We start from the raw sequence: 25,810 nt of genomic DNA, 5'->3' as shown, positions 1-25,810 counted from the left end.
CTACTCAATTCTCATCAACTGATGAATAAACAAAACGCGGTAAACCCATACAACGAAATATCATTACACCATAAAGGGAAAGATAATATACAGTAGCGCCGCCCCCCCCATCCATGGTTTCATTTACCTGCCAACCAGAAGCAGATGGTCCTCCCTCTGACATATCCTCAGAAGGTCAAGAGGAACCTAACACTAGGTCACACTGCCTATATCATTCATCTTCATCTCATCACGTAGGCATAGTATCATCTCACATCATCACAACGAGAAGGATGAGTACAGTAGGATGACTCCGGTACATGAAGATACTTTTTTTTTTAAAGATTTTATTTATTTATTTAACACAGATAGAGACAGCCAGCGAGAGAGGGAACACAAGCAGGGGGAGTGGGAGAGGAAGAAGCAGGCTCATAGCGGAGGAGCCTGATGTGGGGCTCGATCCCAGAACGCTGAGATCATGCCCTGAGCCAAAGGCAGACGCTTAACCGCTGTGCCACCCAGGCGCCCCCATGAAGATACTTTGAGAGACACACCACATCACATAGTACATTACGTGACACACTGCCTTGCATAATACTTTTATTATAGCCGCGATTACAACTGTTCTATTTTATTAGTAGAAATTGTTAATCTCTTACTTCACCAATTTATAAATTAAACTTTACCATAGGTATGTACATATAGGAAAAAAACAGAGTATATAGAGGGTTCGGTACAATCCACTGTTTCTAGCGTGCACTGGGGATCTTGGAACACATCCCCCAAAGATAAAGGAGGGGGGGCTACTATATGTAAAACAGTACTGAAAGAAGCCAGACTAAAAAAAAGTCCAATACCGTATGATTCCATGTATATGAAATGGCCGAAATAGGTCAATCTTCAGCAACAAAGTAGATTAGTGACTGCCTACGGCTGGCAGTAAAAGAAATGAGACAAACTGCCAGGGAGTGCTGAGTTTCTTTTTGGAGGGATGAAAAAAATTCTAAGATTGATTGTGGTGATTGTGGCATAATTCTGAATATATTAAAAACCATTAAATTACATACATCACATGAGAGCACTGTATAGTGTGTAAATTATAGCTCAAAAAAGCTGTTATTACAAAAGTAGCAATATGGGCCACCAAGGTGGTGCAGTCAGTTAAGCCTCTGACTCTTGGTTTTGGCTCAGGTCCTGATCTCAGGGTTGTGAGATCGAGCCCTGTGTCAGGCTCCACGCTCAGCTCAGAGTCTGCTTAAGACTCCTTCACCCTCTCTCTCTCTCCCCCCGGCCCCTGCACGTTCTCTCTAAAATAAATCTTTTAAAAATAATAGTAATAATACAGGTTGAGGGTGGTCAAACATTCTAATGCTGAGGTCATGAAACTCAAGGAAAAACTAAGGAAATATTCCAGATTAAAAGAGCCTAAAGAAACCTGACAACTGAATCCAACTTTGCATCTGGGTTCTTTCTTTCCCTTTAAAGGACATTATTAAGACAATTGGCAAGAGCTGAATAAGGTCTGCATGCTAACTTATAGTAGTGTATCTATGGTAATTTCCTGACTTTTGTAATTATACTACAACAGTATATGAAAATATCCTTGTTTTTGAAATATATGTGAATTCTGAAGTAAAGGGGCATATGTTTGCACCTTATTCTCCAAAGGATCAGAAATGTGTGTGTGTGTGTGTGTGTGTGTGTGTGTATAAGAATTATAAGCAAATTTGGTAAAATACTAACATATGAGGAATCAGGGTAAAGGGTATATGGTAATTCCTTTTGTTTGCAACTTTCCTATGATGTGAAATTACATCAAAACAAAAGCTTAAAAATATGTGTGTGTGTGTGTGTGTGTGGTGTGTGGTGTGTGTGCGTGTGTGTGTGTTGAAGAAATACATTTTCTTTTACACTGATGGTCACACAGAATTTGCTTGAAAGTATGCAACAAAAAATATATTCTCTGATTTTTTTTAAAGTACTTGATTACTTTATGGCAATGCTTTATGGTACTTTATAAAATACTTTACGGTTTGCTTTATGGTAGAAAAATCAATGTTCCCTATACATAATTTGATCTCTGCAGAGTGGTGTGGAGGACTTCTAGGACTTTAAGAAGGAGGGTTTCCTAAATATTAAGACAAAGAAAAAAACAGCATTGGATTACAAATGCACAAGGGGAAAGCTCAGTGAATGACTTAAAAGAAAATACTGTGCTGTGTCCACTTTTAGTGAGGAGGATATTGGAGGAAGTGGTGGGAGAAAAAGAAAGCAAGGGAAGCAGAGAAGGAAGGGAGAGAGGAGTCAGGAGAGGGGGAGTTAGAGGAAGAGGGGAGTTAGAAAGCAAAAAAAAAAAAAAAGCACATGGGAGGCAGGGAGAGAAGAAAAAACAATCACAAGAGAACAAACTCAAGATTCACACACAGTAATGAAGAATATATTGAATTCATTCTGGAGAGAAAAGGAAAGCTGTTCTTAATTAATACTATAAATTGCAGCCCTGAATACACAAGAGCTTAGTTTCTGGCATATAATTCAAATAAAATAAATAAAACAGTATCTTGTGTCCTTCAGGCACTTAGTTATAAATATACAGAAAAAAAAAAGACATGCAGTATATTCTATTACTGACTCCATATGTTCTCGACAATGAAGAAAGGAGTTAGTGAACAAACAATTCATAAATAACATTAATGAGTCACTCTGCTGCAGAACTTTTAAAAGAAATCCATAAAAATATTTTATTCGGCTATTATGAACTACTCCAAATTTATAACTGAACACATGCTGAAGAAACAAACCTGTACCAAGTCACCTAAAGCAAATAAAAGTGCTCTTCTGAAATTCCCTAATTGTTCAGAGCAGTGCTACTCAACAGAACTTTCTGCAACGATGGAAATGTTCGTATGCTGTGCCGTCCAACATGGCAGCCACGGGCTCCCTGTAGCTACTGCGTACCTGAAATGTGGCTACTGGGACTGAGAAGCTAACGTCTAATTTTAATTACTTTAGACAGTCACACGCGGCTACTGGCAGCCGTACCAGCAAGTGCAGGTTTAGGGTATGGCTAAGACAGCTACCCAGTTTGCGGCAATTTGTTACGGCAGCTCTAGGAAACTTAGGCATACCTCAGACACAATTTGGCCAACTAGGCTAAAAAAAAGAAAAAGTCCAGTCAGGGAGCAAGCTGATACTGTTCTATAGTCAGAGGTTCTGCTTTAGGATACACTTGGTAGTATCTTTTTTTTTTTTTTTTTTTTTGAACAACCAGCAGCTAGATACCATAATGACTAGTAGTACCACAGTGATAGCTAACATTTCTTGAGCCATTACTATGTCCCAGGCTCTGTGCTAACAAGTCACCTGCATTATTACATTTAATCCTCACCACATTCCTAGGCAGTAGGTACTATCGCTATTTCTGAGGCTAAGGGAACCAAGAGACAAGGATATCCAGCTGAAGTCTTACCAAGGATTTTTAGTAGATCTTATCGAGGGTGGCACATTTCATGAATTTTCCTTTGCCTATACACATGGAGGTCATTACTAAATGATCACAGAATGCTATCCAACTAAACCTGGACTTTCAGGAGGCCCCCATAACAACTACTCCCCCAAACCTTCCCCCACAAATCACCACTGGCATACATGCATTCCCTTGACAAATATCTATTAAGCACCAACAAAGCGCAAAGCACTGTTCTGGGGATATAACAGTGGAAAATACAAAGTCCCTAGTTCATGGGCCTTACATTCTAATGGTGGGTGCGGGGGCAAACCATGGAAATAACTGAAAATGTTCATTTCTGGTCAAGACAGATGCTATGAGGAAAATCAAATCTGGGAGTGGCCGGAGGTGGAGAGAGCCATTTTGCTGCAGAGGCCCACGTAAACCTCTGAACAGGCAGCATTAATCCTGGGACCTGAACCCTAAGACAGAAGCATCAATGTGAACTTCCAAGGGCTGAGACAGAAGTGATGGTGACTGAGGGGCAGAGCGACAGGAGAGGAGGTCAGGTAATGAGAGGAGGAAGGTTAGGTGAGCCATTGTACCTCAGGCTGTGTAGTTCAGATCCTATTCTACCTGCACAAGGAAGTTGCTGTGGGGTTAACAGAACTATTTCAACAGCACTGCTCAGGGTAACTCTATAGAAAACACATTAAAGACTACCGTTCACCTACATTTCTCTATTATTTGGTCTGAGTCTTTTTCTTACTTGCACAGATCTGGCTGGGATTTTACTATTTCTAGACTTTATCCCAAGACACCTCAAATCCTTTTAGAAGAGAGGTTAATATATTATAGGTACACATTAACACAGATCCAAAGGAATTCTCTCATGGGTTCTCTTAATTTTGATTGTATGTAAATAGGACAACCTGTCATTACCAATCTAATTAAGAAATATCAGACTAAAACCTCAAAACCACCTAAAAACTCTACCAGCCTTAAAAAAAAAAAAAATGCCTTTCTTTCTATCTCTGTGAAGAAATATACTATATAAAGTCTGTCCATCAAATGTAGGTCCGAACTTTTCACTTTTACCATATGGGAGTTTAATTCAATAATCGGCACCTGATAGGTTAAAGTTCAATACTGACTTCTCTGTAAAAAAAAATAAAACATTTTTCTCTCTAAAAATTTTTCTTCAACCTGTGAAGGAAAGTCCCTACCTCTATACATGGTGTTGTAAGAGAACTCAATGTCCCAATCTCTAAAATTTGGGGAAGTCCATAGCAGTCACTAAGCTAACCCTACTAGAAAAAACACCAAATTCACAAGTCTGTGAGCGAGTTTGCTCGTGAGGTACACAAAAGAATACTAGATGTTACATGTGGTTTAACTTCTTGAACAAAAGTTTCTCATTTCCCAGTATAGTTTTATCTTCTTTCATCTCTTCACTGAGAAAAATTCTTCCCCAATGGTAGAACAACCCTTTCATCAAAAATTATATGGCGCACATTCCACGCATCACTAAAAGCTAATTTGCTACCTGAACGGTACCAGTGAGTGACTAACACTCAGTAAGAGATAAAATTTACTAATTGACAGATAAGGCCAGGCTAGATGGATGCCAAGCAAAATGAGTATCTGTACCAGAAACTTCTTCCTCTTAAATCCAATAAAAATACCTATAAAACTTCCTGTAGTGGAAAAAAAATCAGCTCTTTCAGCAATCACCACAAAACTCAACACGCTAAGCACTAAGTACAGAGATACTTTCAGACATTAGAATATTATAATCAGATTAAGTAATAGGACAGTATTACAAAGTAAAAAAAAATGACTTTTAAAGTGATACTAAAGTTAAAGAGAGAGTAATAACAGAACCAAAGCACAAATGCACATGAGAGATGTAGAACATCAAGTAATAAATACTGCCATCTGTCTCAGGCAAGATGTTCAAGTCCGAAACCCCAGAACCTATGAATATGTCCCTTCCCTGGCACACAGGCCTCGCTGATGGGATGACATTAACCTGGATTCTCTAGATGGGCCCCAACTACTCACATAAGTCCTTTCTTCCCTGCCTGGGATAGAGAGAGAGACACTGAAAAAAAGGTGAGTGAGAGAGAGAGAGAGCGCGTGAGCACTGCTGGCTTGAAACATGGAAGAATAGGCCCCAAGTCACGGAATGTGTGTGGCCTAAAAAAGCTGCAAAAGGCAACAAGAAAGACTTTCTCACAGCGCCTCCAGAAGAGAACGCAGCCCTATCAACACCTTGATTTTAGTCCAGTAAAACCGTGTCCAACTTCTGGTCTCCAGAAATGTAAAATAAGAAATAAACGCTGTGTATTTATTGTGTATGGTGTATAAGCAACTATATTTGTGGCAATTCGTTATATATGTGGCATACAAAACTGATGCATTAATTAAAAAGAGTGTCAGCATCATGAAACAGGGAAAGAAAAATTTAAAAACAAATGCTGTGGGGAGAACCAGAACAATACGGGAAAAATTAAGTTAGACGCATACCTTATATTTAACATTCACTCAACAAATACTTATTGAGCCAGACACTGTACTAAGCACTGAAAGTAGTGTAAAATAGCTAAAAATATAAAATAATAATAAACAAAGTCCCTGGCTTTAAAGGAGTGTCCATCAGAGTAAAGTACAAATAAACTGAAAAGTTGAATAAATCCTTTTTAAACTTAAAAAAAAAAAAAGTTTAAAACACAGAGAGAGAAATGCATATTTTATCAGACCTGTTCTGAGTTCCTGGGAATATAAATTTTAAGTTTGGAAACCACAGAAGAATCTCATTGCTGACTCATCACTCCCCCGCCCCAAATTTCTGAGTTTCTAACATATCCAAAATTTTAAAAGGCAATGAAAAATGATAAAAAGACAGACAAATCTTCCCCTGTGTTAAAATAGATTGGTTTCCTACTGTTCAGTTGTAGGAGTCGTTTACATATCCTGGATATAAACTATTTAGGAGATAAGGTATTTTGCAACTATTTGCCCCCAGTCTGTGGCTTGCCTTTTCATTTCCTTAACAGTATCTTTTGAGAAGCAAAAATACTTAATTTTGATGAAGTCCAACTTATCAACTTCTTTTCTTTCACATCCTAAGAAACAGTTGTGTGTGTGTGTGTGTGTGTGTGTGTGTGTGTGTATGCAGTCTCCTAAGAAATAGTTTCCTAACTCAACTGCACCAAAAGAGAGGGGAAGGTGGTAAAAGATTTGAACACCTTGCCAAAGATCTACCGACGGCAAAGAGGCACATGAAAATACACTGAACATCATCAGTCAACAGAGAAAAGCAAATTAAAAACCAGAGAGAGATATCACTACACAGCTAGTGCAATTGCTAAGGTTAAAATACGGGCCGTACCAACTTTCGGTGAGGATGCAAAGCAAATGGAACAGCTGGTGCAAAACAAAATGGTATAGCAGTTCTGGAAAATACTCCGGCAGTTTCTTAAAAGGTTGAGCAGATGTTTACCGTATGACTAGAGGCAGTACCACTCCCGGGTACTGATCCAAGAGAATGCAGACACGTATGCATGAATGCTTACAGGAGCTTGACTCTTAAGAGCCACGATGATAACACAAATTTCTATCAGTTGGTGAATAAACTGTGGCACATCCTTAAAGTGAAATAATTCTAGGCAATAAACAGTAACAAACCATTAATAATCACAACAACAGGGATGAAAACTGAATGCATTAAGCTAAGTGAAAAAATCAAGAGTACATATAATTCCATTTCTATGACATTCTGAAAATGGCAAAACCATAAGGACAGAAGTCAGAACAACAGTTGCCAAGGACTGTGGGTATGTGTGTTTGGTGGGGGGAGGGGATGGGAGGCTCAACTACAAAAGGACACAAGGGAACTTTCTGGTACAATGGAAATGTTCTGTATTGTAATGTTATCGTGCTCATACAACAGCGTACATTTGTCAAAATTAATCAAAGTAAATTTCTTTATTAATTATGCCTCAATAAATCTGACTTAAAGTAAGAAAAAAAATCAGTACAAAGAACATACAAGAAAATAATTAACAAATAATGAATACAGGGCATAGAGAAGCAACCACCAGATCACACTGCTTCTAATCGTCACTTTTCCAGGCTACACGACTCCCCAGTCTTTCACCCCGTCCTACTGGGTCTGGCGTAAGGAGCTTGCACTGCAAACTCCTTCTCTCCTCTCACCCTAGCCTATTTATCATTCATCTGCATTGCTCCAAGCTATGCTTCTTAAACTTACCGCCCCCCGCAAATTACACTCGGGTCAAGACCCACTACTTGCCATTTCTCTCCCTTCCAGGTGCCCTTATGCACACATGCTTTTCTTTAGATATGTTTTTGCTTCTGATGAAAGCCTTTCCTCCTCTCTCCATCAAACCACTATTCAGGCTTTCAAGCCCAAGTCAAGGACGGCTTCATCCACTGTGTGCCCATAGGAGTTTATCCCTCTGCACATTTATCATGATTTGTGCCTCTCTTCAGACTTCACAGTTTTTAGGGGAAAGACAGTTTATTCATCTCTGTGTCTCTAGCAAATAGCTCTTTTTTTTTTTTTAAGATTTTATTTATTTATTCAACAGAGATAGAGACAGCCAGCAAGAGAGGGAACACAAGCAGGGGGAGTGGGAGAGGAAGAAGCAGGCTCATAGCAGAGGAGCCTGATGTGGGGCTCCATCCCAGAACGCCGGGATCACGCCCTGAGCCAAAGGCAGACGCTTAACCGCTGTGCCACCCAGGCGCCCCTCTAGCAAATAGCTCTTGTTTCAGGCACACACATGTGCTCAATGCTTATTCCACCAGCAAGTGAATAAAATAAAAATTAAAACAATAATAATAATAATAATAAAGCTAATAGAGAGAGAGCACTTACTATATGGCAGGCACCAAGCTAACCACCTGACATGTATTAACTGATTTAACCCTTACAAAACTCAGAGTTAGGTTCTATTATCATCGCCCATCCAAAGAGGAAGAAACTAAGGCACAAGTGACTTGTCCAAGGTTACAGAGCTAATAAGTGGTGCATCAGGGATATGAACCTATGCAGTCCAGCTCCTGAATCCATGCTCTTAACTACTAGGATACACTACTTTTTACTTTTTTAAAAAAATATTTGAATAATTGAAGAATGTGTACACATACAGGTAAAATTAGAAAAGGCCACAAAAGAAAGAAAGAAAACAGATCTAAGAAGGTACAGACATCAGTGGGCTTTTAAATTTACATGTCATTCTGTTAAGATAGTGCCTCTCTGATAATTACAGGTTAAAAAAAAGGGTAATATAATAAGATGACATAAACTAGAGAAAAACAAGACGACCCAATTTCTCAAGTTTTGACCTCAATATCAATGCCACGATTACTGTGACATTGTTCCACTTCATGAATTCATTTACCTTTTGCAATATACGATAGAAATATTCTCAAATACAGCCTCTTTGAAATGCTACTTTATTTATACACGTAATTTTCAAAATTAAAGTGTCCACATTTGAAATACTCACCATGCTATTTGACTTTTCAGTACTAGGGCAGGCTGTCTGAAAAGATGTTTTAAACCACTGCAAATCAACCTGGTTAACAGTCCCTGAGATAAGTGGACACCTGTGTTAGGCAACATTTTTGTTCAGCTACCCAAAGAAAAGTGTGCACCTGCCTGCAGGGCTCACAGCTGGCAAAATCAGGAAGTTCTGTCACTTACAAATTTTTTGACATCCAATTATACATTCTGCTGTGAATTGCATGTTTTCAAATGTTATAACCTGTGTATTAATTCAGTTTATTTAGGATTTCTAGAGTATACAATCACAAAGACAAGCCTAATGAATCAACAACAGGATCAAGTTCAAATGCAGTCCTTAGTTAGTAATTAACACAGAAAATAAACACAAAATGTACAATATTGTAAACATGCTTTCCTAAACAGAGTACAAACCAACCTTCCTACTAAATGTCAGACGTATTAATAATGGCTCCTCCAATAATGAAGAAATAACACTACCCTAAGAAGAACTGAAGCAAATAAATACTGTCTCACCCACCTATCCCTAACACAACTTGTAACTGTAGGGCACAAAGTATATTTTCTCAAAGTATATCTGGGCCTTAAGAGAAGACTCCCAACTAACCAACTTCCTATGGTCTTAGGGACCCATCCCACCACATTCTCTTGGACAAGAGATGTCCTAGGCTTAAACCAGATATCATTAAGAACTGGAATTTATCTTGATGAAGTCCCACAAGTTCATTTTATCTTTTGTTTTTCTTGCCTTTGGAGATGTGTCATGAGAAAGGTGCTTTGGCCGATGTCATAGAGATTGCTGCCTATGTTCTCCTCTAGGATTTTGATGGATTCCTGTCTCACATCAAGGTCTTTTGTCCATTTGGAGTTTATCTTTGTGTATGGTGTGAGAGAGTGGTCAAGTTTCATTCTTTTGCATGTAGCTGTCCAATTTTCCCAGCACCATTTATTGAAGAGACTGTCTTTTTTATTACTCAGCTATCAGAAGGAATGAGTTCTCAACATTTGCTGCAACATGGACGGCACTGGAGGAGATAATGCTAAGTGAAATAAGTCAAGCAGAGAAAGACAATTATCATGATTTCTCTCATTTATGAAACATAAGAACTAGGAAGATCGGTAGGGGAAGAAAGGGATAAAGAAAGGGGGGCTAATCAGAAGGGGGAATGAAGCATGAGAGACTACGGACTCTGAGAAACAAACTGAGGGCTTCAGAGGGGAGGGGGTGGGGTAATGGGATAGGCTGGTGATGGGTAGTAAGGAGGGCACGTATTGCATGGTGCGCTGGGTGTTATACGCAACTAATGAATCATCGAACTTTACATCAGAAACCAGGGATGTACTGTATGGTGACTAACATAATATAATAAAAAAACATTAAAAAAAAAGAACTGGAATTTAAGCTCTGTGAGGACAGGGATCCTGGATGACTTTATAAACTGCCACATTCCTAGCACCTAGAATGGCAGCTACCACATAATGGGTCTCCGGTAAGTACTTATTAATGGAAAAATGATGTGGCAGCCCAGGGATTTGAAGCCAGGCTTTTTGAGTCCTGAAGTCTACTCTTCTTTTTTTCTACCAGACATTAACAGAGAACATGATGCTTTCTGGTTGACTAAAAGAAACTTTCTTACCAAAAAATGAGCTGAAGAGAAGGAAAGGAACATTCAAAAGTATAGTCACAAGATCCTGGAACCACCTACAGCTACACACAGAGTAACCAAAGTAAACAAGTAACAGCAGTGACTTTAAACCATGGCATTGCATGAAAACGCATTCCAAGGGGTGTGGTTAACCGTGACTCTCTGCCCCAAGAGACATAAAATTTTTCACTGTGAGGTAAAATGTTTCAAGATCCTGAAAAAAATTAAAAAGATCCTGATTCTGTACTGGTTACCTATAAATATATATGTCCTAGATACCAAATAAAATTTCATTTCATCATTCTAGAAAAGAAGTTTTGGTTACAAAAGGTCTTTTTATCGAAGACATGGATGTTTTTAAATCTTTTCACTCTCTTGGGGCGCCTGGGTAGCGCAGTCGTTAAAAGCGTCTGCCTTCGGCTCAGGGCGTGATCCCGGCGTTCCGGGATCGAGTCCCACATCGGGCTCCTCCGCTGGGAGCCTGCTTCTTCCTCTCTCTCACTCCCCTGCTGTGTTCCCTCTCTCGCTGGCTGTCTCTCTGTCACATAAATAAATAAAAAATCTTAAAAAAAAAAAAAAAAAAAAAAAATCTTTTCACTCTCTCCTCCCAATGTAAAAAAAAAAAAAAAAAAATTAGATATTTTTGTGCTCCAGAATGGGAAAAATGTAGAGGTCACTGTCACTAAAGGCAGTTCTTCTTGACCCAGAGGTTGGTAGGTTTTGATATTCTGTTATTTTCTTTCCATTCACCACCACACAAATAATATTAATTACCACCAGATAGTTCCAGGAGACAGTAGGAGAGATGATAATAAAATACCCAGGGGTCTGACAATAACTGCTATGTGCCCTCACTACACTGCTATTCCTGATTAGGAAAACAAATTAAACATCCCATCTCTAAAGGCTGATATTGATGGAAATTCACACGTTACAACGGTAGTAATATCCTTCTTAATTATTAAGAATCGTCTTTGTTAACTGTTACTTCAGGAGTACTTACAAACATGGCGGACAATATGCCTTTGTAACTCGGGTGTGCACTAAGCAAGTTCTCAGCCAATGATCCCCACCTTTTTGTTTCAATCACTTGGTCAAAAGAACCGACACACCTTCCCTGTACTGTGGGGTGACAGAAAATCCTAGCAGACGGTAGAAGCACAGAACGCAGTACGCGGGCTCTTTCTTCCTCCTAGGAGCTATTAAAGCCCTGTGTCATAGTAATTCTGTGAGGGGAATTTTGTGAGGGAATAACAGTTTTCACTCTGTCTGGAAAAAAAAAAAAAAAACTGAAGTACAATCCCTAAAACTAGTTTCCTAAGTCGATGAATTTAAATATCTTCGGGTTTTTTTTCCACACTTCAGAATTTTTTTGTCTAAATTAATATACTTCATTTCTTTCTTTCAGTTAAACTCACTATATTGCAAAAGGTTTCTGTTTTTGTAGCAATTCTAACAATTATCTTCAGAAACAGGTCTTTTCAGACACCATTTATAGATGATTTTGGTTTCCTACTTCAGATTTTTTTAATTTTAGGTTCTGTGGACATAGCTTTTATGTATAGAGTCAGTTATGATAAATGTTATGTAGCTGCCAAAGAAACGACTGCTCTATAAAATGATGTTTACAAAGAATAATCCTATATTTTAATAGTAATACTAACTGCTGAAGACATAATTAGATTACAACCCAAACACTGTTACTGATAGTGTGATTTCACTTTTTGAAACTTTTCACAACATACTGATTTGATTTGAAGTTAAAACAAAAAGCCCTTTGTGGGGGGCACCTGGCCGGCTCAGTTGAAAGAGCATGTGACTCATAGTCTCAGGGTTGTGCGTTCAAGCCCCACATTGGGTGTAGAGATGACATTTCTTAAAAAAATAATAAATAAATAAATAAATAAATAAATAAATAAATAAATAAAAGTTTTTAAAAATAACTTAAAAAACCAACCCACAATGGGGGGAGGAAGTTAAAGGGGATAAGCAAAATTATAATTATTGTGTTTCAGTGATGGAATTATGAATATTCTTTCTAGTTCCATTTTTACTTTTTATTTTTTTAAATAATATTTATTTTGTTATATTAGTCACCATACAGTACATCCCCAGTTCTTGATGCAATGTTCCATGATTCATTACTTGCATATAACACCCAGTGCACCATGCAATATGTGCCCTCCTTACTACCCATCACTGGTCTATCCCAATTCTCCGCCCTCCTCCCCTCTGAAGCCCTCAGTTTGTTTCCCAGAGTCCACAGTCTCTCATGGTTCATTCTCCCTTCTCTTTACCCCCTCTTCATTCTTTCCTTCCTTCTCCTACCGATCTTCCTATTTCTTATGTTCCATAAATGAGTAAAACCATATGATAATTGTCTTTCTCTGCTTGACTTATTTCACTTAGCATAATCTCCTCCAGGCCCGTCCATGTTGCTGCAAATGTTGTGTAATCGTTCTTTCTGATGGCTGAGTAATATTCCATTGTATATATGGAGCACATCTTCTTAATTCAGTCATCTGCTGAAGGGCATCTCAGCTCCTTCCACGATTTCGCTATTATGGACAATGCTGCTACAAACATTGGGGTGCATATGGCCCTTCTCTTCACTACGTCTGTATCTTTGGGGTAAATACGCAGTAGTGCAATTGCTGGATCATAGGGTAGCTCAATTTTTAACTTTTTAAGAGACCTCCACACTGTTTTCTAAAGTGGCTATACCAACTTGCATTCCCACCAACAGTGTAAGAGGGATCCCCTTTCTCCACATCCTCTCCAACATTTGTTGTTTCCTGCCTTGTCCATTTTTGCCATTCTAACTGGTGTTAGGTGGTATCTTAGTGTGGTTTTGATTTGAATTTCCCTGATGGCTAATGATTTTGAACATTTTTCATGTGTCTGTTAGCCATTTGTATGTCTTCATTGGAAAAGTGTCTGTTCATATCTTCTGCCCATTTATTGATTTGATTATTTGTTTCACCTGTATTGAGTTTGAGAAGTTCTTTGTAGATCTTGGATACCAGTCTTTTATCTGTAGTGTCATTTGCAAATATCTTCTCCCATTCTGTGGGCTGCCTCTTACTTTTTTTGACTGTTTCCTTGGCTGTGCAGAAGCTTTTTATCTTGATGAAGTCCCACAAGTTCATTTTTTCTTTTGTTTCTCTTGCCTTTGGAGATGTGTCATGAAAAAAGTTGCTGTGGCCGATGTCAAAGAGGGTGCAGCCTATGTTCTGCTCTAGGATTTTGATGGATTCGTGTCTCACATCGAGGCCTTTCAATCATTTGGAGTTTATCTTTGTATGTGGTGTGAGAGAGTGGTCAAGTTTCATTCTTTTGCATACGGCTGTCCAATTTTCCCAGCACCATTTATTGAAGAGACTGTCTTTTTTCCACTGGATGTTTTTTCCTGCTTTGTCAAAGATTAGTTGCCCAAAGAGCCGAGGGTCCATTTCTGGGTTCTCTATTCTGTTCCATTGGTCTGTGTGTCTCTTTTTGTGCCAGTACCATGCTGTCTTTGTGATCACAGCTTTGTAGTATAGCTTGAAGTCCGGCAACGTGATGCCCCCAGCTTTGTCTTTCCTTTTCAACAATTCCTTGGAGATTTGGGGTCTTTTCTGGTTCCACACAAATTTAAGGGCTGTTTGTTCCAGTTCTTTGAAAAATGTCCTTGGTATTTTGATCGGGATGGCACTGAAAGTGTAGATTGCTCTGGGTAGCATAGACATTTTAACTATGTTTATTCTTCCGATCCATGAGCATGGAATATTTTTCCATCTTTTTGTGTCTTCTTCAATGTCTTTCAAGAGTGATTTGTAGTTTCTAGACTATAGATCCTTTAGGTCTCTAGTTAAGTTAATTCCAAGATAACGTATGATTTTTGGTGCTATTGTAAATGGAATGGATTCCCTAATTTCTCTTTCTTCAGTCTCATTGTTCATGTATAGAAATGCAACTGATTTCTGAGCATTGATTTTGTATCCCGCCACATTACTGAATTGTTCTATAACTTCTAATAGTTTGGGGGTGGAGTCTTTTGGGTTCCAGTTCCATTTTTAAATATGTGATCTTAAGTTACTTCTCTAATTATAAAGAAGCAAAATACATAAATCTAAAGAATTTCAGTGGTAATTAAATGAGATTCGATGACAGAACTAAAAGGGTGCAAGACTAAATGGGGAGGGGGGTGATATTATTTGCCAAAGCCACAAGTTTATATCATCCCTGAAAATCATCTTCCCCATCAGCAGCACGGGGCATGCTCCTTTAGAATCTCCCCTACATCCTAACATACACTGAGCTCTTCACTGCACACAGTGGAGTTCAGGAAAATGTTACCATAATACACACAGAGAAGAGGCTTTGTCATACTAAAGAAATTATCCTTGTACTATACTATACTAATTATACTAAAGAAATTATTCAGCAACTTAACTCTTAGAGATGAAATCTAAGATGAAACCTATGCTTTTACTGCATTCCATCCTAAAACGAAATTCTAACGAGTTTCCTATTTCCCTGACACAGCAGGACTATGTTTATGGGGAAAGTTAGTCTCACATGAATAGATAACTCAGGAGTCCATATTCATGTCATTCCTTAAACCAAGAGAAATCAAAAAGTAAACGGACAAATGGTGAAAACAAACTAAACTTCTCAAACATTCAGGCTCTGTTTAACACGAGACTGTTTGTTCAAAGATTATTAAATTTGCTAGTGGGGCAAGGATTTGACAGCAGAAAACAAGTTCATTACACTGAGAATACAGTATTAAAAGTTGTCAATAGCAGGGCATCTGGCTGGGTCAGTTGGTAGAGCATAGGACTCCTGATCTCGGGGATGTAAGTTCGAGCCTCATGTTGGATACAGAGATTACTTTAAAAAAAAATAAAATAAAATAAAAAAACAAAAGTTGTCAACAGTACTGTTGTAAGGAAAAATCTAATAAATCTCATTCCAGATGCCAATTATTCATATACTATTTCTATGAGTGTACTCTATATTATGTTTTTTAATTAATAAAGCCATTTTTTAAACAGGATTCCTGAGCATACTGAGTGCAGCCATAGAAGAATGGTGGGAAGGATGAAGCACCACCACGTGGTCAACAAACACTGACTGAATGCCAACTACCTTCGGGCATTTCGTGAATAGTGATGGCCACACAGAATAAGACCGATAACAGACAGCAAGTCTCCTGACGTCATGATGCTAAGAGCACGAAGATCCTTTCAGTCAGTCACCAAACACTTAGTGCTTACTGTATGTCAGGCATCACGGAAAAGTTGGGGAAACATGGTCAGCGTTGAAAAAAGATGGGAAAGCGGTCCCTGTGAAGTTAGTAATTTAAGTAGAAAGGTGGCCTTTATCAAAAAATTAGACAAGTGAATGTAAAATCACCACCCTGTGCGATGCTGAGAGGGCAGAGGACAGGTAAGCATAGTCGGCAAAGAGAACCGAGGCACGGGACGACGGTCAGACCGCACTGAGTGGTCAGAGGATGCTTTACAGAGTGGGTAACAGTGGAGTATGGCTCGGAGGATGAGTGTAAGGGAAGGGACACGTTCCAAAAACACGCATCTGTGTACTGCGGGGATGCCAAGGAGTTCAGTGGGATGGGAAAATTATAATGATATGGCAAGAAATGGTACCGGACAGGCAGACAAAGGCCAGGTAGTAGGAGGCGACTTAAATTCTGTATGGCTTCTTATTGTGTTTGGTAATTTTTTTTTTTTCTTTACGAGAGAATCAAGAACATGTTTTTGCCCTAAGGTGAAAAAGTTACAAAGACATGACAAAATTTCAACAGCAATGGGGTCAGTATGTTGAGGAGAGATAGTCGGAAGTGTAACACAGCTTGTGAGTGACGCAGAAAGAGCAAATCAAATGTGGACCTAGTACATGTCTCAACAGCCTAAGATGTTCTTTTGTCCCCCTCAGGTACGAGCTTACCCCTATGATACTCAGTCCTTTAAGGTAGTCCTGTCGAGGCTGGGCTTGAGGAACACATCCAGCTAGCACTATCTTCTTATTCTCCTCTTGAGCTTTTCTGAAAGATGGAAAACAGTGTGATTCTTTTGCTCACGAGTGTACCCTTGGAAACTGACGTTAGTGCATGTAAGTTGTCCAAATCCTAACAAGCCCTTCTACCATGAAACCAGACTTTCTTACAACTGCTGAAAGAAAACATATTATAATAAGACTCCTGCACTACGCATCTATCGATCATACCATTAGAGAATACGACAGCCATCCAACCTGATGTCCTTCGTTATCATCCCATTACAAAACCAAAAAATTTACTTATACAGAATTCTCAAGGACATAAATCATGCTTAAAAGCCACTTTCTACTGAAGAACATCTCAGCTCCTTCCACAGTTTGGCTACTGTAGATAGAGAAGATGTGGTCTATTATTCAGCCATCAGAAAGGATGAATACCCACCATTTGTATCCACATGGATGTAACTGGAGGTGATTATGCTAAGTGAAATAAGTCAAGCAGAGAAAGACAATTATCAGACGGTTTCACTCATATGTGGAACATAAGGAATAGTGTGGAGGACCACAGGGGAAGGGAGAGAAACTGAATGGGAATAAATCAGAGAGGGAGACGAACCATGAGGGACTCTGGACTCCAGGAAACAAACTGAGGGTTACAAAAGGGAGGGGGATGGGGTAACCCGGCAACGGGTATTAAGGAGGGCACGTGTGGTGATGAGCACTGGGTATTAAACACAACTAATGAATCATTGAACACTGCATCAAAAACTAATGATGTCCTATATGTTGGCTAATTAAACACAATAAAAAGAAAAGCCACTTTCTAGACAGACAAGTTATCCATTCAAACAGATTATTTTAAATATTAATGAAAATGTTCCTAAAATTCATTCTATGACTTCCCAGTGTTTTGACCAATATAAAAGTAAAATATACTTTTTTAAAAAATTGAACAGAAATTTTAAAAATAGAAGGTATAATATCCCTTCTATCCTGGGAATTCCCACATCTGCCTAGTTCTGCTCCCCAGAGACTTACACTTAAGCTTACAGGGTGCTTATGCTAACTTCTAGCCCAGCCCTCACATGTGCAAGTCTAATGTGTAACTAGACCTGTGTTCAGTACTTACACATAAAGATGAAACTATATTTTCCTTACAAATACATCTTGTATCTTTCCTTTCACATCTTTACCTAAAGATCAATCTCATCCTTTTTATCCATTACAATATGGATATACTATAGCTTAACTATTCTTGTTCTGATCGGCATTTAGGTTGTTTCCAATCCTTCACTATTATAAATTATTTTACAATGAGCATGCATATACATACAACATATACACACCATACACATATGTATATACATACCTATGTACATATATACATGGATAGGTATCTTTGAATATTTGAGAAAGTGTTTCTGGATTATGGAAACCTAGATGTGAAATCCATGCTAAGACATCAAATTATTTCCCCAGCATAAATGCTAATTAGTAGAAATGCTGGTTCAAAGGTATACAGGTGTGGTTATTTAGCATGCCTTTACTTAGGAGGGGCTGGGGTATATTTTAGGCATTACTCATTCATCTGGCATACGTGTATACAGCAAACACTGACTGTGTGCTAGAAGACAGTGGTCAACCAAGCAGAACTGGTATCTTTTTCTAGAAAGTATCCACATCCTTTGCCATTTTAAAAATGAAATTTTCAAGTCTTCAATTCTTTTTCAAGTATATGGGTTTTGAAGTATAGTCATGCTTTGTTTCCTTTTTTTGTTTGTTTTTCTGGATGCTCGGGTACTAGGCTTCATGCACCAAACTGTGTTCCTGGCCCCACTGGCAATCTTTACCTTTCTAAAACCAACTGAGGAAGTTAAGGGTATCAGCAGCCCAGTTTCGGGACATGTAACTTTTAGAATACACCACTATGAAGTGAAAAGTCTCTACACCTGGCACTCTTGTCTTTTTCAAGCTTCTCAAGAGTACAAACTCAGAACTGGAGGCCAAAAAAAACCCCTGGGATTAACAGAAATAGCTGTTTGTGATCGACAGCCACATCAAAACCTTTTGGAAAGTATGCAAAAAGTGATTAAATGAATAAGTAGAGAAGAAAATACCATGTGAACATCATCTGTAAGTGTTTCATTTCAATAACTTATTAGAGAGCTTTGGTATAATTTTTCCATTTGGAATCCTGGGGGGGGGGGGGACTTGTTAATGGAATCAATAAAAACCCTGAGTCTGATACATTGCTTAACAGATCCAAGAGAATTACTGCCTCGATCTACCACCTGGTTTTACTTTTTTATCAGTACCATGCACATCACCGCACACAAATAGTTTTCTTCTGGTAAATGTGAAATACCTTATTCAAACAACAACAACAAAACATTTTTCCATTTACATTAACAATCTATACGAGAAAGTGACATCTGGTTTCCTCAAACATTTTAGCTACAACACTAAAATCACAGCAAACACCCCAGGGAGACTATAAGGTCACCAATAATTACATTCAAATTAAAAGGCCTGCCTCCTACAATGTGACTCAATTACTTAATTATGAAGCTCATGTAAGACATGATGCCGGAAGTTTAAGGGAACACAGTAAAGAAGAAGACACGCACTTTGTACTCCACAAGCTTCTGGTTTATGATGGATGAGATGTAAAAGAACATCAACAACCCAGCAGCAAATAAAATGCCCCTAGTGTCAGAAAGATACACAGGCAGCATTTGTATCATGGAGAAGAAAGGAATATGCAGACAGCGAAAGATAGTACAAGGCTTCCAAACAAACCTGCGGGGATTTTAAGGGCAGACCGTGGCAGGAGAAGGTGGGACTGGAGGCAGAGAAAGCACCAGGCAGCTGTTCCAGCATGGACAAAGAGAAGAAGGTAAAAAGTACGAGGAAAGTATTACACTACAGAATTCCTATATTAGGGAGACTGGTAAAGCTTCTATTACGGAAGGAGACTTAAGAAAGAGGCTGGAGAGTTTCTATTTACGTTAGTGGGCAACGGGAAAGTGTTTGGTGGCAGTGTGGACACAGAGTGGAACCAAATTTTAAGAATATGACACTGGTGGCAAGATATAAAATGAAACACAAGGGGTAAAGAAAGCAAGAGGTGAGGAAATTTATTTAATACTCTAGGCAAAAAGATGTGACGCCTGAATGCATGTGGAAGATCAAAAAAATGAAAGATTAAAGGAAAGGAAATTAGCTTTCTTGCTAGAATATACTTGAGGGCAACCCCAAGGAGGAATCAAAGGTCTAAGGGGGATCAGCAAACATCTTATATAAAGAGCTACATAGTAAATAGTTTAGGTTTTTACTCACAGGTCCTCTGTTGGAAGAGTCTTAGCTCTGCCACCTTAATGCAAAATCAATCATACATAATACTCACGTGTGTGTGTGTGTGTGTGTGTGTGTGTGTGTTCCAATAAAGCTTCATTCACAAAAATAGGCACCAGGTCAGATTTGGCTCAAAGAAGCAGCTGGCTGAGTACTGAGATAGAAGGCAACAAATTCACAAAGGACACACTAAATCTGAGGTTCCATTAATGCCCATCAAGTTTCTGGAAATTCAAGTCACCAGCTGGGAACGAAGCTGGGGGGGAGACTTTCCAAATGTATGCTAACATGACAGCTGAAAACAGTGGATAGAACAGACCCTAAAGGTGTGGAGAGAATCCACTTGAGTACAAAACGTTAAGGCTCTTTGGAGATGTAGAAACATGTCCACAGAATAAGAATGTCCGTGTGGAAAACAAAAAGGAGGTAATATCACCACCGCCAACCATACTCTAACAACAGTAATAATCACGGCTAGCACTTACACGGCACTTCATCAAGTTAACCATTATATCGTTAGCTATATTTGAAAACAGTGCAGCCAATATGTGTAACAATCCAGGGAAAGTGTTCTGGTGACATTATAAACACTAAATCAGGTCATAAAACAGTCCAAGGCTGATTTTAAGAGAGTAGGCAGAACACCAGAAAATTAAGAGGAAAAGTTCAAAATAGAGATGCTTTAGTAGGTAATTTATTTAAAATACTATTTCATGCTTTTACTGAATTTGGATTTAAAATGCTAGAGTGGACCAGAACTATAAACAAAGCAAAAATCATAGCCCCGTTATGGAATATTAATGCCACATTTTATATGTGACCAAATACAGTGGCAAAGTTTTAACACAATTTCTCTGAGTCTTCTTGTTCTAAACATTCCCTTCTTACATCCTGTTCTTTTTGTATAGTGAGCTTTGTTCAGGCTAATAAAAGTCTGTAAAACAATTTCTTTAGAAACAAACCCAGCAAAGACACATTTTTAAAAGCTTTTATCCTTCAAAATGAATGTTGGTAACAAAAATACCTTAAGAAACTTTAAAGTAGCATGAATTTCTATGTCCTCATTTTAGATAGCCTTGAAATGTTAATTAAAACAAAAATTACATGTAAAGTTAATTCAATATAATCATTATTTTCTTGAAACATATTTCTAAATTAGAGACATATCCTTGACTAGAGCACTGACTCGAGTAATGCAGAAAACATAAGGAAACCTTTCCCTCTTTTCTGCCAACTACTAAATACAAGAAATAATTTGTACAGAATCTTAAAATTCACAGAAGCATATACAATAAAGATGGTATAGTATCATTTGTTTTATTTCACAAAAGAGAAAGTTGAGGAGCACCTGGATGACTCAGGTGGTTAAGCATCTGCCTTCAGCTCAGGTCATGATTTCGGGGTCCTGGGATGGAGCCCCACGTAGGGCTCCCTGCTCACCGGGGAGTCGGCTTCTCCCTCTGCTCCTCCCCACCCCACTCGTTCTCTCTTTCTCTCCCCCCCCACCCGCTCTCACTTTCAAATAAATAAAGTCTTTAAAAAGAGAGAGAGAGAAAATTGAGATTCAAGAAGATGTAATAATTGTGGCCCAAAGTCCACACTTTGAGTTAGTGCTGGAGCTGGGATGGGCGCCCAAGATTCTCTTTCCCTTGAAGATCAGATCTCAGGACATAAATCAAACTTGGGTTTTGACCATGTAATAAAAATTAGAGCAATCACTTCTTGATTAAAACCACACAGAAATTTATAGGGATTATAATATATCGAATGTCTTCAAAGTAGAAACACAGTATTTGACAGTTCCTGTTTTCCTGAGTTTTGTGCACAATCTAATAATAGCAGAGTAATAAACTCCTGTATATATCAAGAAAAACACAGTTCTCTACAAGTAGTGGGTAGGGAGGAAATGCTGCTCCTCTCTCCATGTTCTTTTCTCCTATTCCTTACATCCTTCCTGCAACTTGATGCTTAGTCAATATAAATACTCATAATAATGACTAGGTCTTCATCTAAAGTTTTCTTTCATGAAAAAATATTTCTTAAATATATATCCGACTTCTACATTTCTTTGGGGGAAGAGGGGCAGAAAGAGAAGGGGAGGGGGAGGGAGTACCTTAAGCAGACTCCATGCCCAGCATGGAGCTTGATGCAGGGGTTGAGCTCAGAATCCTGAGATCATGACCTGAGCTGAAATTAAGAGTTGGACGCTTAACCAACTGAGCCACCCAGGAGCCCTTAATTTTTACATTTCTAAACTCATACTGCTATAATCATAAAATCTCTTCCTCACAACAGCGCTAAAAAGAGTCAAATTAATCTGTTTCTGTACAAAGCAAGTACCATCTTCATTACTCTGCATGTGAGTATTTTCTGCACTAAAATATTCAAGGAAGAGAACATCTATGGTAAGTATTCATAGTTAGGCAAGTAGCCATGTGAAACACATAAAAATATCTCAGCAAATTAGGATCTATGTGTGTGACAAACTTCCATAACATGACGCCTTTTCTAATTTTGGAACAAGCAGTTGAGGAAGAAGTGGTCTATAGCAATGCCACTGTCTACCTACATAACTACTATCAGGATGTGGAGAGTTGGGCTAGGGGCTGCCAAAAGCTGAAAATAAAGTTACTCTAAGACTTGATGGGATTTATCAATCTGAAAAAAAAAATCCAAACATGTATTCAATTATGTAACTGGAGATCCCTGCAGACATTCAAATCCAAAGTAACTGGGGTATCGTCTTGGGATCTCAAGACTCAATTTTAACTAAACAAAAACTAGAATATAACTGCACATTTTATGCCCCATAAGAAAGAATGTTATTGAAAGGGCAGTAGTCCTCATTGCACCCAAAAGAGTCCAAAGGGTAAAAATTTCTCAACATCTGTAACGGTGACAAGCAGACTAGGCACCGGGGCAGATGACCACAGACAGAGCAGTCATTTCTCAAAGTGAATCGAGGCACAACCAACTACCACACCCTGATAAACTGGCCAGACAAAACCAGGCAAGAAATTCCCACTTGAGTTCAGCTCCAATGAGTTTCCCTTTCTTACGCTTACCGCCAGTACAAGTTCCTGGGTTCACTGATAAGAACTTTTGTTCATCAATAAAGTCAATAATGCAACATTTCACTGCTTCACTCTATCACTCCTTCGCTCACCACATGCCAGAGACAAGGACAAAGAAAGATAAAAGATAGTCCCTGCTCTCCAGCAGTTCACAGTCTGGTGAGAAGAGGAGAAAATGGGCTTTAGCACTCAGGTTGTTTTGCATGAAGGGGAAGAACGGAGGTCTGGCGGTGGCAAGGAGAGCTGCGGGTGAATCAGCATGCATCCCCGCGAAGAGACTCCAGGGCACCCAGCTGTGAAGGCCAGACAGTCTTCTCCACGAGCAGTGCTATGTAACCCTGACATCCAACGAGGTCCCTGAGGGATGCAGTCAGGGATACAGAGGAGGCTGAGCAAAGGGGACCATGGTCTTCCTCCTCCTCGTCCACTACAACCTGTTACTGTGCTTGTGTGTGGCTTCATGTATCAAAGATCTGTGACAGATTTGTTTGAACAAAGTGTCCTGAGACTTTAAATTAAGGGGGGAGAAAGGTGAGCATAGGACACAGACTTTTTCCCAGCTCCACTGAGGTATAACTACCAACGGCATGGACTTTTGTTAAGAGGCTAAGGGCATAAAGAAAATTGGATCATTATAGAAAAATGGAATTTCAATTAGAATTGCAAACAAGTTTCAAAAAGAAGCTACAAGAGAAAAGTCATTGGGGAAAGCGGGTGAGACCAAAGACAGGAGGGATGAGAAGCAGCAGAAGGAAATCAGAAAATGGGTGATGTGCTCACACACTGGGCAGAAGCCAAGAAAGAAGCACCGTAAGAAAGCACCAGGGAGGCCTAACCAGCCTCATGGCTCCAAACAGAACCAAGAGGTTTCTCTCTGAATCCTGCCTGGCTAGCTGCTAAAAGTCACTCTCTCTGCAAGTCAGGAAATTAGCATTTCCTCAGAAATGGGGGGCTATGGGGGGAATCCTTCTAATTCTGCTATTGACCATGGTCAGAAATGCCTACATAAGAAACTGAATTAGTGAGACTGATTATTATGAATTCGGTCCCCGGGCCCATTTAACTCTAGGCCAGTCTACAAAAAATCAAGTTTCTGAATCTGCAAAACTAAGGGTCATACCCTGAAATATACTGACAACAGCTAGTTATGCCACATGGAAAGGCAGCTTGACATGACATACATTCCACTGCTCTAAAACTGGAACCTCAACCCTGCAAGACAATTAAGCAGCCATACTATCTGGTTTCCAACGCTAGTGGCTTAAAGGCTGTATCAGAAGGACTGAAAGCCACAGGTTTCTTCTCTGATTCAGAAATTCAGCACCAAGACACCTGGCCAAGTTAATGGTAAGTCAGTGAATAGCAAGTCCATCCTCCCAGTTGTTTTTCCAAAACTCACAGAATTATTCTTACTACATCCTGTTCTCTAATACCGAGTCCATCGGCAAACCCCGCTCACTGGACCTCGGGAGGATGCCCAGGTTCCAACCACATTTCACCCCCTCACGGCTACCGCCCTAGTCAAAGCCAGAAACATTTCTGCCCTGCGTCCTTCTACCTTTGTCCCCTTATCGTTTACTCTGACTCAACACAGCAGTCAGAGGGATCTCTGTAAAATGTAAGCCAGAACAAAGCACCCCTCTCCTCAAAATCTTCTTATGGTTCATTATCTCACAAAGATTAAAAGGCAAAGGTTTTCAAAATGCCCTACAAGGCTCTGCCCCCCCACCCCAGCGTCCCTCCTCCCTTCCCTCCTTCCCCTCATCTCCTGGGACGCCTACTACTCTTTCTTCACTCGATCTGTTCCAGCTACGCAGGCCTTCCGAGTCTTCCTGGAAAATGCCACACACACACCCACGTTAGGCCGTTCCCCGTGCTGACCCACTGTTACGCAGAAGTCCATGTGGTCGCCTCCCTTCCTCCTGCCGGTCCCGGCTTGTGGACCATCTTCACTGAAGCTGTGGCACGCCACGGCAGCACCACCGCTCCCTTCACTGCTTGCCTCCTCACAGCACCTCTCATCTTCTCCTCTCCTACACAATTTTCAAAATTTTTAAATAGTGTGCCCCCCTTCTGCCTCCCCCCCCGCCTCAAGAGTGTGCTTTCAAAAACACAGGGATTTGGGTGTACGTTTTCTTACAGAAGTATCTTGAGACTTAGACCAGAACCTGGTATACTGTAGTAGCAAGAAGGGGGAGGGGGACACTAGAAGTCCAACCACAGAGTCGTCCATGAACTGTGACAGAGGCATATAAAGGAACAGGACAGTCACCTGAGAAACACAGTGGCGAAGTGACTGAGAGCACAGACTCTGAAGCCAGACGGCCTAGGTTGCAATGGTGGCTCGGTTTACTGTGTAACCACAGATGAATTACTTAACCTCTCTGAGCTATAGTTTCTTCACTTGTAATAGAAGTTCTTACCATGAAGTTGTGAGACTTAATGTGATAATATATAAAAAGCACTTTAGAAAGTGCTAGCACACAGTAAGAACATTATAAACGTTATTATATTGAGAACTACAAGGCCTGACATGGATAGATAGCGATATTACATGGTTATGAGAAAACATCAAGTTAGAGAACAGGATGGAAACTATGTCTCATTTATACAAAGAAGGTATTAAGAAGGCATATGCATAGAAAATCCTGCAAGGAAACGTTCCAACTTGTAAACAACCACCACCTCTGTTGGAGAAAGAATGAAGAAAACAGACACTGTGTTAAAAGCTTGCCACTACAACAGGCCA

The 25,810-nt window shown here is 39.4% G+C and overlaps 1 protein-coding gene across 13 annotated transcripts in view; it reads right to left on the bottom strand.

The window, feature by feature from the left end:
• The window catches only part of CDKAL1 (CDK5 regulatory subunit associated protein 1 like 1), an 811,149-nt gene that overhangs the window by 627,020 nt on the left and 158,319 nt on the right, over nt 1-25,810 (bottom strand). For all 13 annotated transcript variants that reach the window (XR_007191477.2, XR_007191478.2, XR_007191476.2 and 10 more), the window contains one exon: nt 16,583-16,679. Coding sequence is in view for 10 of the 13 variants with exons in the window: in XM_048225746.2 (XP_048081703.1) it covers nt 16,583-16,679 (97 nt within the window). In the remaining 3 variants the exon portion in view is untranslated. The remainder of the gene's footprint in view (nt 1-16,582; nt 16,680-25,810) is intronic.

This window comes from Ursus arctos, unplaced genomic scaffold, assembly GCF_023065955.2.
Source record: "Ursus arctos isolate Adak ecotype North America unplaced genomic scaffold, UrsArc2.0 scaffold_31, whole genome shotgun sequence".
NCBI lineage: Eukaryota > Metazoa > Chordata > Mammalia > Carnivora > Ursidae > Ursus > Ursus arctos.
This window is presented reverse-complemented; position numbering and strand designations above follow the sequence as displayed.